Source organism: Phaseolus vulgaris, chromosome 10, assembly GCF_000499845.2.
Source record: "Phaseolus vulgaris cultivar G19833 chromosome 10, P. vulgaris v2.0, whole genome shotgun sequence".
Taxonomy (NCBI): Eukaryota; Viridiplantae; Streptophyta; class Magnoliopsida; order Fabales; family Fabaceae; genus Phaseolus; species Phaseolus vulgaris.
In genome coordinates this window covers 42,175,910-42,190,033 of record NC_023750.2, presented here as the reverse complement: position 1 = coordinate 42,190,033, position 14,124 = coordinate 42,175,910, and the positions used below count along the sequence as shown (strand labels likewise).

The following is a 14,124-nucleotide window of genomic DNA, read 5'->3' as shown; positions in this document are numbered from 1 at the left end:
GAGAGAAAAAATATAGACTTGAATATTAAAACAATAATTATTTTAAAAAAATAACTATACAATTAAATATCTTCAAGGCATGATTTTGAGGAGTTTTGAGAAAATGTATGAATGAAGCTATCATTGCAACAAAATTTCAATATCTTCCATGAACACATTATGATCAATTGATTGATTCTATAACCCACAACCGCAAGTGGTAATGAAATGAAGACTTTTTGAAAGAGAATTACTATTAGACTCAAGTTAGGTTAGATTTTCTTTACCCACACAAATTAAGACTTTTTTTATATAACAAATTAAAAAATTTATAGCAGTTAAAAACTTATTTGGTTAAAAAAAGTTTGACTTTATACTATTTAAAACATATTGTAGATTTAACATGTCAATCTATTTAAGCAAATATTCATAATATTTGTGTTATTAATACATTATCTTTAATAATTTATTAAAATTAGACATTTCTTTACTTATTTCATTGAATAATAAATTTATACATGATAACTCTGCGGCTCATATAAGTTGATACAACTATGTCACACTTGATTAATTATATTCCTTTCAATAAGAATTCGTGTTTGGAAACATTAAATAGAATGAACTATTTGATATAAAACTGATAGATGTTTTAACTCTTACATCTTAAAGAATAATATTTGAGTTTCAGTCCTAACTATTGATATTTTCATATTTATTATTAAAAACCACAAATAATTACTTAAAAGCAAGTGCTGCAAATTGAATAATAGGTCAATAAAGTTATTAAGAACACAATAATTGTGGATATTAAATTTTAAGGAATTAACTATGTTAGAAACATAATATGATAATTAAACCATGTTACAGAAAAAAGTGCTACCATCAAATCAATGGAGAAAATCGTTCCAGACATTGGTTTTGAAAGAGATATGTTAAGAACATCACATTGAATAAACTACTTAATGAGATACCTAAAACTTTGATATTCTCCCACCAAATAGAGTAGTATTTTGGATTGTGTTCTTGTGCTTAAGTCATACCATATATATTATCCTCGTTTACTGCAAAGTGAATCGTTGAGGTATGAACTATGATTTATGAACAATTATCTGATGGTACATGTTCTATGGACATTTCAACAAAAATTATAGAACAGGAATACTGAATTCCTATTACTACGCTTACAAGTTTACACTAATTATCAAGACAATAAAGCGTCAGCAGCAACACAAATGGCGTGATTTATCAATCAATCAAGTAGGTCTGTCAGCACCTTCATCAATTAGCTCCATGGACGAGAACTGCCATAACCCCTCCCACGGTCTTGGAAACCTCGGGGACCTGATTCATTCATTGTTGAACGATAACACAATAAATCCCTTTGGATAAAAATGACAAGATAAACATTCACCATAGTTTTACATGAAAGGTTAATCAGTATTTAGGAAGGATGAAGCATTTTTTTATAAATAGAATTCATTTAGAGAGATATACAAGTGTAGAGAGGATAAGAAATCCTGTAGCGAAAAACAGATATCAAAATAAAGAGTAACGTGAAAAATAAATAAATAAAGATCAAGAACCATGCAACACAGCACGCCAATATCTCTGAAGATCTATCAAAAACCCTATACCTTTAATTGACCGTTAGCAGAACACCACAAAAATGCTAGAAAACCATCCAAAATGAGCTCAAAAGAAGACTGCCATCCAGAGGAAATAAATACACCAAAACAGTAACAAAGCAAACCCCACGCAAAACTATTAAACACAACGATATGTGATGTGATATGTAATGTTATTCATTGTTTACTTCTTCTAGGTGAGTGTATCGGAATCATATGCACAAAGTCCCACACCAAACAAGCATACACTTAATAGCTACAAACAACAATTACCATCATGAGAAGAGGACCAACAAATTAGATGCACTTTGTAAGCCCAGTTATACTTGGGTCGGATTAACTGACCTGAAGGCAGAGGTGGTGCACCACGCCCCATTGCTGCTAATTCAGGACTCACTTTCTGTCCAGCTTCCTCAAGTATGGCGATAAGTTCCTTTGCAAATCTAGCATTTGCAGCTGTGAAGAATGTGTAGGCAGTTCCTTTTGCACCAGCTCTTCCAGTTCGCCCAATGCGATGGACATAGTCCTCAAGTGACCCCGGGAAGTCATAATTTATTACATATTTCACATCCTTCACATCTGATGACAGTAATCAAATAGTAGAAGAATTAAGACATACATTAAGTAAAACTGGAAGTCATGATGAAACACAAGCAGCTTTTCGCCATTTGTCACAACAAAATGCCAAGACGGACTAATCATGGCATTGACCTCAAGCAGCAGATGGGCAATTCTAAAAGCCATGCAATTCAAGCATAATATAAACACGTAATAAAAGACTGGAAAAAAGTAGACAAAAAAATTAGGTAAAAAAGAATTTAATATACAAGATTGTAGAAAGGTAGGACAACATTAATTTAATATTAATATGTCCAAAATAAGTAAGAAGTACTGATATATCCATAACTATAAGAACATCTGCCAAGTAATTAAGCAAAGCAAAAAGTTTTTGTACCTAAACCACGGGCTGCAACATCTGTTGCAGTCATAATAGGACTTTTTCCCGATTTAAATTCTGAGAGAACCCAATCTCTTTCTGCTTGACTTTTGTCTCCATGAATTGAAAGTGCAGGCCAGCCATCCATGCGGAGTTGCCTAGTGATCTGATCACATCCTTTTTTGGTATCCATGAATATCAGTATTCGACTGCCATCCATGATGTCCTCTAGCAACTTCACCAATCTGACAAATAGGCAGACTCCATTAGGTGGCCCTATGTTATAAGGTCCTAAATGCAATGAGAATAAAAGTAAGGCAGAACACATCCTACTTATCATATTTCTGCTTTTCTGAAACAATGTCAACATATTGACGTATTGCATGGTTAGCTTTTAAATCTTCAGACCCTATAATTACCTGCACAATGATTTCAGAAGTTGTTATTTAAACACACCTACATCATACATGCATACACACTTCTCACAAATTAGAATACATTTTTCTTAAAACAATTCATTTCAGACCAAAACCATTTCAAGATAGAGGAATGAAATTTAAAAGAGAATACATGAAAATATCTTAATATCTTACTTTGTATGGGTTATAAAGGAACTTCCGTGCCAATTGTTCGACCTCCTTCGGCCAGGTAGCACTCCAATACAAAGTTTGACGGTCCGGCCGAATCTAAATAAAACAAAAAACCAAACAGTGATTAGATGACCAAGACAAAAAAAAACTTTTTTAATCAGCAGCTTCAGTGAACATATTTTCTAAATCAAGTAGGATTAATTGGTAGGTACAGCTAGTACAATAATTAGGGGACAAAAGAAGAAAATATTATTGTTTGTGGGCTAAATTAAATTTTTTAGCTTTTAAAATTAAACTACAATTGAAAAACAAATTTAAGAAAACAAGCTGAAATCCCTGTTTGCCAATGCACTACCAACCAGTGTAGTCGGTCCACATCATACCGCAGAGCATATTGCCAGAATCACAATCTCTAGCCATATTTTCCGAGTTCTGGTGCAACAAGGGTCACACCTAAACTGGAGGTTGGGTCATGTGTGACCGGGTTTCAAAACCCTAACAAAAAGGGAGGGAAGTAGCTGATATTGTTCCACCACTTTTACCCATTCTACTGCTGTCTCCTTCAGTTTTCCTTCCCTTTTTCTGTTCTTATCTGTTCATGCAAAAAGAGAATGACCTGTCCCTTTCTCTGTTTTAACACATTGACTGGTGTAGGAAGATGAAGATGACCGAAGCTGATCTTGGGGACAATGAATGATGTCAGATTGAAGGTTTTTTTAGGCTATATTTCTGAATTTATGCAGCAGTAGCAGCCACTGTTTGCTGATTTTAGGCAGTAACAGCACTAGTTTTTTTGGGAAACTATATTGCTGATTTGTGCAGCAGCAAGTAGTCACTGTTATACGAATGTATGCTGCTGCTTTAGTGGGAGTATATGTTGCTGAATTGTGCAGCAGCAAACAACTATTGTTTGCTGAATTTATGTAGCAGGCAGGTTATTATTATGCTGTAACAGTGTTTACTTTGGAGCTTATACGACACTTTTTATGTTAAAATTACCCTAGATTTATGTTTTTAAAGTTATGGTTGTTATTGTGCTTTTACATGTCTTATTTACACACAGGGTATTTTTATTATTGATCATGAATTGTGAGAGCATCTCAAATGGATTTTGCTTGCAATAGCTGTTTATCAATAGAAGTATTATTTTAATGTGAGTCCTACAAACATGATTAGCTTAAAATCATTATTCAATTAGAGATTCAGAAAATAAATTTTCCAGTTCTTACTACCATGCTAGCAATATAGCTACTAGCTAGCTACTATGACAAACAATACTTAATACAATACTAAGCTATTTCTTGAAATTTTACTATCTCAAAATATTGGCCACATCATTAAATAAAGCAACCTGAGAAACAATCTTCCGCAGCTGAGGATCAAACCCCATATCCAACATCCTATCAGCTTCATCCAATACAAGATATGTGACCCTCTGCAAGTTCGTATGATTTGATTCAAGCATATCAATTAACCTTCCGGGAGTGGCAATTACAATTTCGACACCTGTTCAGAAAAATTAACAGAAGCAAAGAAGAATTCATGATTATTATTAGCTTGTAAAGAAGCTTTAAATAAATTAAGTTGTTTATATTTTATATTTTTCTTTTAATCTCTTCGTTTTGTGATAATTTGTTGATTTTAGTCTTTTAATTTAAGTTATTAGTTTTATAGGATATAATTAGAAAATGATCCTTTTAGTGTATTTTGCAGAAATAAGGAAAGAAGAATCAAAAAAGAAAAAGATTTACAGCCAAAAATGAAGGGGGATTGGGCGCCCAACATAGAGGATGAACGCCATCATTCCGGGGACCTTAGCGTGCAGGTGGCTGAGAGCAAGCAAGCGTTGAGCACCCAAAAGAGAGCACTCAACACCCATATGCTTGAGTGACCCCAGATTTTCCCTTAAAAGACACTCTGCACTCTACGCTTAAATTTCTTTATTTAAAGAGCTTTGCACGCTACCTGCTTGATAAAAAAATTATTTTATAAATTTAATTGTTTTATATTTATTTTCTCAAGATTTTGTTTTTACAATTAATTTCTATTTATTCTGCTCTGAGCTAAAGAAACTTTAATCGTACAATTAGTGAAAATGGCAAAGCATTCAATCAAATCCCTGTTGGATTGATACTCATACTTGTTCTTGCTATCTTTATGTTTTGGTGCACTTGCAATTATGAAAAGAGGGAACAGAAATTGTACAAAGGGGCAACGAACAGTCAGTAAGTAAGTTAACAAAAGTCATGGCTTTGTATACTTCAACACATACCTTTCTGGAGATCACGCACCTGAGGTCCCTTCGGAACCCCACCATAGATACATGTACTCTTAATCCTAGACGATGCACCAAATTTAGTAGCCTCTTGTTGTATTTGAACAGCAAGTTCACGAGTTGGAGCCAATACTAACACAATAGGTCCATCTCCAGGATCTGAAATATATTGTTAATAAATGGACAGCAAAGAGAGACAGAGCAAAGTAAAAAAAAAGGCACCCTTACATTCAATATGAAATTTGATCATCTTAGTTGTTTCCTTATTTACTTACCTAGAATCGGCTGAGCATTAACATGCACAATGGCAGGTAACAAGTAAGCAAGTGTCTTCCCCGAACCTGTTTCTGCTATTCCTATCAGATCACGCCCCTTCAAAGCCATGGGCCAACCTTGAGATTGAATGGGTGTAGGTTCAGTAAAGCCAGCTTTTGTAATTTCTTGCAACACGTATTCTGGATGAAATCAAGGCCATAAAATTAGTATGCTGTTTAAAATATGTCATCCTATAATCTGAATAAATTTTGCAAGATAATCATGATACAATCAATTATAAACAAAAATGTCTTTCTCTTTTCTTTTGCCTTATATTCTGCAAACAGGAAGTTTTGACCACTTCAATCTACAGCAATCACATGCTGTCTTCTGAATAAAATAAGCCAACCAATTCCTCAACTATTAGGAAAATATTTTTAGCAGACTATTTTGCTTGACAATCTTTCCCATTCAACTAATAATCCTTCCAAACTACCCGCTCTTGTCAAAGTTTTATGCAAAATAAAGCAATAATGAGAAGATGAGTCATGTACTTTAAGCTGAAGAAGGTGAAAAGTAAAACTGATGAAATAGAAATAAATAAAAAAACAGAAATACCTGGAAAACCAGCATCTTGAAAGGTTTTGACAGGCTTGGGGATATCTCGACCTTCAACAGTTATTTCCCTCTGCTGCCGGTACTCATTAACCTCAGCATCTGTCATTGCCCTTACTGCCGGTGACTCAATGTAGAAGTTTTTCTCGAAATGAGGTAAACCATCCAAACTGAGGTTCCTCTTTGGTGACCCACCATCATCATGATCCCTCTTGTTTGATGAAGAGTGTTGTACAGGACCACCAAACCCTGTAGATGCACCTAGGCCAGAATCACTAACAAAACAAACTGTCATTCAGCAAAACATTGTAATAAAAAAATATAAGATTACCAGCATTGAAACTGTAGACATCAGGGTAAAGATGAAGAAGTAAGGATAAAATCTTAATAAAAGAATACAACATTAATATATGGTTGAATAATAGAATTTCTTATTAACATATGTTGAGTAATAATGCTTTGAAACTACAATGCTCTATTCCTTAATTATACGAATACTTGATAGTCCACTACACTTCTAATCATATTATGTCAGAATTAGGATTTATCAAATCTCAGATAGTGGTACATACCAGCCAGCTTTGAAAACGATATATCAGGATAGAAGCTATGAAGCCCAAATACTTCAAAAATGGGAAAGTATCCATTTTAAATACTGATAATTCTAGATATGTATCTGAAAAGTATCCATTATTTTTTTTTCATTTAATTTTTCAATTTTTTTATGACATACTCATTTGATACTTTGGAATGCTTCCATGTACGTATCGATCCCATCTTTTTCATTTGACATTTTAAATTTTTTCTTAGATGTGCTTCATTTACTTTTGAATAGTATCCGAAAATTTTGTCTTAAAGCTTCTTGAGTAGCCATATTCTTCCTGGTGTTATTATGATAGGAATCTCCTTATATGCTTATTCGCTCATTCTTAGAGAACAAAAAATGGATCCAAAAGCAACTAAATATTTGGTTTATGTACATTCATAACCAACCTTTGACTTTTGCCTAGAAAAGATTAAGGGTATTGTTGTATAAAAAAAGGTTACAAGGTTATAAACATTAGTGGAAATATACCTACATGATGATGATGTTAGGTTAGGCTTCTTAAATGGTAGATTTCTCTTTTCATTAACTAAATTAAGAAGTTATGCATTTTCTAGATGATAGTATCGGAGGAGAGGAGAGGAGAATGATTCAATTAGCATTAGATAGAAATGTAACAAAGCTTCTGAATTGTAAGTTGTTGTATGGAGTCAATACTTGTTTTAAGTTCTACATAGAAGTTTTTATTAATATAGTTAATTATGACTGATTATGATATGGAAAAAAACTATATTTTATTACTATAATCACAAAAGTCTTTTTGTAAATTGTGATCATAGTTTTGAATTAATGATAAATGATCAATGTCTCTTTATCTATCAATATTCTACATTTATATAAATTCTATAATAATATTTTGTTAATGTATCCTAAATTTGGAAAAATTGTTGTGTCACTATACCGTTCTAATGTCTAACTAAGCATCTGCTTCATAGGATAGAAGGAAACAGGATGACTGCTATTTTAAATATTACATGCAAACTAAAAAGTTTACACTGCATGTGTTTGTATTCAAGAACAAAAGAGAACACAAAATTAAAGAGATTCGCGACAGAAATAACTTATCTTGGCTTAGACTCACACAATCACCAATCTAGCAGCAAAGAGAGCATTCTAATGAAGTCAAAAAATGAAAGATGGTGGTGAAATTAATAGGAAAACACACAAAAAATTAGATTAATAATAGCAGAATGTGAATTGGGAAGTTTAATGTAAGAAGAAATAACAGAACATATAAAAAAAATAGTCCTGGAGAGTACAAAGAAACAAAGGTCAAAACAAGGTAATGTTTGGTGAAATGATCAAGGAAGAAGGATTTCAAATTCGATTATTATCTTTCTAAAGCAAAAATAGATAAACACATTACAAAATGGGTTGAAAACACAGCATTAAACCCAAAAAAAGCTTGCTTCTTAGGTAAAAATGGACTTTTGAAGCTTATGTAATAACATCGCTATATAGCACAGGAAAACAGATATTTTGGCTGTCATTCCAGCTGCAGAGACGGCTATTAAAACTGCTTTGTCATTTGAGTTCCACATAGCAACCTAGGGTTGCTTCACCCTGCTACTCAGCTAAGTAGTCTTTTAACAGAATATAATAATATGATATTATGACACGTCCAATACTCCTCCTTTAGTAAAAGCTTACAGAGCATTAAATTGTTACTACGAGTGGTGGCAGGCAATGACTACAACAACAACAAATGCATAACTTCATTAGGTGAAGTTGGATCCATGGAGAATCACATAATACCATTCAATTCGGTTCACACATTGGAAAAAATAAAATAAATAAACAAATAAAACCATTGTCCCCACAAGTAACTCAAATGGCTAGGCTGCAGGACATCAATTGTGAGCTCACAGGTTCCATCCTTCCCCACTCCCCAATCCCCTCTTTCAAACCTCCCTTTAAGGCATAGCAAGAGTCTCTCTTTGGAACCAAATAAGATATAATATAATATAATAAACCCTTTAAAAACAAGCATGAAAGTGAAATTACCAAGGCAATTGATTGATGGATTGGATTTATTACCACGGACTCATACAGTTGTAAAAATGCCAATGGAACTAAACTAGCAGTACCAAATGTTTCCTCCATGAAAAAAAACCCTAAAATTCGGCACTATAGTAAAACTAAAAAAGAAGATTGAGTCAGAAACAAAAAAAACTAAAAAATAAACGGGAACATTATATTTGGATATTACTGAGCTCGTCAACGTCAACTAGTGCTAAGAGTGTGAAAATCTAACAATCTGACTAAATTGGCGAGCAAAATCTACAAAACTAGGGAGTCTAGAAAAGATGAAAATAACAAAAAAAATTGAATTTGATCGGAAAAGGAACATGTCTGTTTCCAGAAAATTAGGGTTCAGATTAAATGGCAGCGGCGGTTACCTCCTCCGGTCACGGTAGGAAGTAGGGTCACTGGAGCGGCTGTCGTAGCGGCTCATGATGTCCTTCGATAATACACTCTTCACTTTCTTCCTCTCTTGTGGCTCCTCAAAGAGCGTTTTTCAGTTTCTCTCTAACTAGTAATTGGGCTTTTCTTTTATTTGGGCTTTTCTTTGCTGGCCCAAGTCACGCTTTTGTTGGGCAATTTTTACTTATTGATGTACCTTCACTTTATATGTTTTTAGGCAATTGCTTCCTGCACCCGATCAATTGTGACTGGCACCCGACACACTTTTAAAAATCCTAAAATGTCCTTGTCTTCTTCATTTACGGATAAAAATATTCGGAATTGCTCGTTGCTTACGGATAAAAATATCCAGAACTGATCGTTGCTTACGGATAAAAATATCCGGAAGCCACAGTTGTGCCTACGGATAAAAATATCCGGAAGCCAACCACAGTTGTGCCTACGGATAAAAATATCCAGACCCAACTATATTCCGGATAAAAATATCCGTAAGTCAAAACAAACTTACGGATAAAAATATCCGGACCCCAAACTCCCTTACGGATAAAAATATCCGCACCTCTCAAAAGTCACTTGCGGATAAAAATATCCGCAACTCTCACTCACTTATGGATAAAAATATCCGGAAGCATGACGTACCTTCGAATCTGGTGCTCTGCCTGCGATAATGGAGGTCACGATGGGTGCAGAAGAATGGAGAAGAACGTCGCTCACGGTGGTTGGACAACAAGCTTGCTCACGGTGGCTGCACAACACGGTGGCTTACGGTGGCTGCGGCAGGCACAATGGAATGGAAGAAGAGAAGAATAGGGTTGGTGCAGGTGATTGGGTGCATGTCACAATTATAGTTTTCAGAATTTCATTAAGGGTATATTCGTCTTTTACTATTAAGTGATTGGGTGCCAGTTAGAATGTGTTGGGTGCAGGGAGAATGTGTCATGTTTTTATCTCAAAGCATTTTTTAAAATGTTTAAATTCCAGAACATTCGGAAAAATAATTTTTGGATATATTAAATATTTATTTTTTAAAAATATTTCAGAAATGAGTTTTTAAAATGTTAAAAAGTTCAATATTCTAAAAAGTATTTTCCGAAATATTAAGAATGTAACATGTTACAGAAAGCTCTCTCGTAATGTTTTGAAATTTCAACAATCTTGAAACTGGAAAATAAATTATAAATTATAAATATATTAATAAAATTGAGAAGTGCAAATAACAATTGTCTTTTCTGACTTCTTCTCCCTGCACCCCTACGTTTTTCTTCCTGCACTCCCACAATTTTCTAAATTCTGAAACTGGCCTTGACCTTTTATTTGAAAAAAGCCACCGTGATTACTGGAAATAGAAATTTGGGGTGTCCTATGGATTCATCTATCCGAAACTGAATCATTTTTTTTTCGGATGAGGGAGTGTTCCGGTAGAAAATTTTGCATAAATTATTAATTTCTGGATTGTTGAATCTGGAAGCCTAATTTTATTATGGATTGGTGGATCTGGAATTATTTTTTTTTTAATTATGGATTTCTGAATCCAAAATGCATATTTCTGTTACTCATTGGTGGATCCAGAATGCTTTTTTTAAATGATGAATTTTTGAATGTGAAATGCATATTTTGAATTACGGATTGGTGGATCCAAAATTTTACGAGAAGTATCAATCTGAAATTTGTCCAGATTCCATAATTCATAATGCAAAAAAATAAATACAGTTCAAGTGCATTTTAGGGTTTTTAAAAAATAATAGGAACAGTTTAATCTTTGCATAACATTTTAGGGGTGCAGGAAGTAAAGTGTAGGGCTGCAGGAAGAAACTGCCGTCTTTTCTTGAACCATTTGGGCTCAAGCCAGCCCATTACAGAATGGGTTTGGTCACTTACTATAGACTTGTTTTAGGGTTTTTTCTCGGCTTCTTCTTCCTGCACCCCGCACAGTTTTTTGTTGTACTCCCACCAATTTTAAAATGATCATTTTATCTTTTCTTAAAGTGACTTTCAAATTATTTGTTTTGGAAATTTTCTGAAACAAGTTTTCTAACGAAATTTCTAGAATTTTCAAAATAAGATTTTCAAAACATAATTTTTGAAATAAGATTTTTGGAACTAGATATTTGAAATTTATGAAATACATTACAAAACAAGCTTTATAGAATGTACATAATATTTTTTAGAATGAGATTTCCAAAATGAGTTTTCTGTAGTATTCTTCCTCCCTTTTTCTTCTTCTACAACAGTGGTGGTGTACTGCAGTGAGAAAGGGTATGTTAGTCTTTTTTTATTGGTAGTGGGTGTGCAGTTAGTAATAATGAGAGTGCAGGAAGCAAAGTCATTTCTTCTTTGGCACGTGCCTTCAATGAGTTAAATATTGATGAAGCTGGTAATTACTTTCTGTAAAAACAAGTTGAATTTTAGAACAGAAGGATGACTATTTCTTCCTGCACCTCCATATCTTCTTCTGCCACCTCCATACACAACATGAAAATATATTTTTATCCTTCTTATGTCACCCCCATATAGTAGTTTTCGGATTATGTGATCCAGAAACTGATTTGAAAAAAGATTTATGGATTACATAATCCAAAAGCTAAATAAGACTTCCGGATTATGTAATTCGAAAATTAATCATGCATATGAAAATGACTTCTAGATTACGTAATCCAAAATAGTATAGAGGGACATTTTTGGAAATTTGAAAATATATGGAGGTGAGAGAATAATGTATGGAGGTGCAGGAAGAAACAGTCCACAAGGATTCCCCACCCGAGAGAAAAAAAAAGATTCATTAGGACATTAAAAAAAGTGATTTTAAAATAAAAAATAAGTTATATAAAATTTAGTGAATAAAAAAGACATTAAAATAAAAATGAAGAACTAATATGATTGTGGTTTGTGTGAACATGATTGATACATGTGTAATGAGTTTGATTTCTTAAGTCTTGAAGAGACTGTGTGTGACAATACACTTTGATGGCACCATAATGGATAAGGCAATTGGATAATAAGGAATTAATGAGTCAAAAAGAGACCCTGATTTTATCTGCTGAAGTTGCTATTGCAGTGCAATTTGCATGGCTACTCATTTGGATCAGGTATGGTATGGTGGTGTGTGAGGAGACTGATGCAACTTGCCAAAAACCCTTTTGGAATATGGATATGATCCAATGTAGATTTAGACTTACCAAATATCTCACATTCCTTTCGGCACAAAAAATAAATAAAAGTAGTGCCATTATCATCACTTTGGCAGATAAGGTGTCTACTTCTTTCTGTTCAAACACTTTTGCATACACTCAAGTGATGTGCATACACAAAATCTCTCATTCTATAATAAACTACTTTGCTGTCAATTATTATTTCAAGAAGAAAGATAAGTATATTTGGTTATCGGACTACTCATAAATATAGTCTCACGCACCAGTTCGCAGATCTTGATGTAAGGATATGTGTTGGTAATCTTACATCGACTAGAAATAAGTTCAACAAACTCTTATTAAGATAGGTTCTAAATGACTTTGATATCATACTAAGAAGCAGACTTTTTAAGTCTAACCCAACCTTATAAAACCGGCTTATAAGGTGAGGCTCTGTTCTTTTCTATGTAAGATTTATTCCTTAAATAAGTTCTAGATAACTATGATACCATATTAAAGAGTGAATTTTAAGTCTAACTCAAGTTTATAAAATCGACTTATAAAGTGAGATTTGAACTCACTTATATATTATGAAATGTTGTTATTCTAGTAGTATTGGATCTCAAAAACTCTAGAATTAGAATTTTGGAAAATAGACCATATTTGGTGATTATTCAGCTTCTTTTATGAATGACATGTTCATGGTCTATTTTCACCAAAAGGTTTAATAATTATACCGTTAATCAAGTAGGTAAGGTTGCTGCTCAAAATTAATTGGAACTGCAAGCAAGAGAACAAGTTGAGCTTGTGAAGTTTCTTGCAGAATTGCTACTGATGGGAAGTGTCTAGATTATGTTTATGTGAACTTTCATATCAACCACATAAACTGAGGAAAAAAGAATTTACTGGTATATTTGGCAAATTATTATAAAGTCGAATTATTGTGTGTACCCTCTTTATCTTTGTCCAACATCATTGAGTAACATTTAGAAACCAAAGATTTAGTGAGAAAATAAATATAAAAGAATTTATTTTTAAGTATATAGTTGATGGGCCTATCATACATCATTGAATGATATAAACATGCTCTGATACTTAATGATATACCTTTGCTGACTGTAATGGATAGAAGCAAAGCTTGTCTCTGTTTTGTGTCTCTGTTTTGTGTAGTTAACACTAATAGAAGTAGAGACTTGTCCTAGTATTCATAAGATTCAGCTTCTTTGGTCCTTATCCTTCAATGTAATTGATCTATTTTATAACTTTAAGTTTAACTCAATTTTATATTTAATATTTACTGTGTTTCAGTGTCTTTTAGTCTATGTGAAATTTTTAAACATTTTAGTAGAAAAATGAGAAAAAAAGTGATCAGTGGCATTTGGGATTGGGAAGGTGGTCCAATGATTTAAGATAACATAGCATTGTCAGGTCCTCTTTCCCACCAAAAGAAGCATAAAATCTGCTGCAATAAACAACAATGCCCTTTAATCCAATTATGTTCAGGCCAAGGTTATTTTTTATGTTCGGTTAGTTTGGTTCATTGGACACATGATCTTCAGTGGCATTGTCTTGTGAGCCAAAATTGAAATGACATTTAAGGAAATAATGAAAAACTTTAAGAATTTGGAACATGGTACTGACCCCACCCCATCTCAAATTCTAGACAAGTAGGCAAAAAGAGACCCTTGGAAT

At 33.3% G+C, this 14,124-nt stretch overlaps 1 protein-coding gene across 1 annotated transcript; it reads right to left on the bottom strand.

Moving 5' to 3' along the window:
* Nucleotides 1-842: 842 nt before the first annotated feature.
* LOC137818148 (DEAD-box ATP-dependent RNA helicase 20) lies at nucleotides 843-9,418 on the bottom strand. The gene is made up of 10 exons (XM_068621401.1): nucleotides 9,280-9,418; nucleotides 6,280-6,551; nucleotides 5,682-5,861; nucleotides 5,404-5,565; nucleotides 4,483-4,637; nucleotides 3,135-3,227; nucleotides 2,875-2,960; nucleotides 2,560-2,786; nucleotides 1,950-2,183; nucleotides 843-1,320 (listed from the first exon to the last, which is right to left on the bottom strand). Exons 1-10 carry the CDS (start codon nucleotides 9,333-9,335, stop codon nucleotides 1,262-1,264), a joined length of 1,524 nt encoding a protein of 507 aa, XP_068477502.1. The 5' UTR covers nucleotides 9,336-9,418; the 3' UTR covers nucleotides 843-1,261.
* Nucleotides 9,419-14,124: the final 4,706 nt, after the last annotated feature.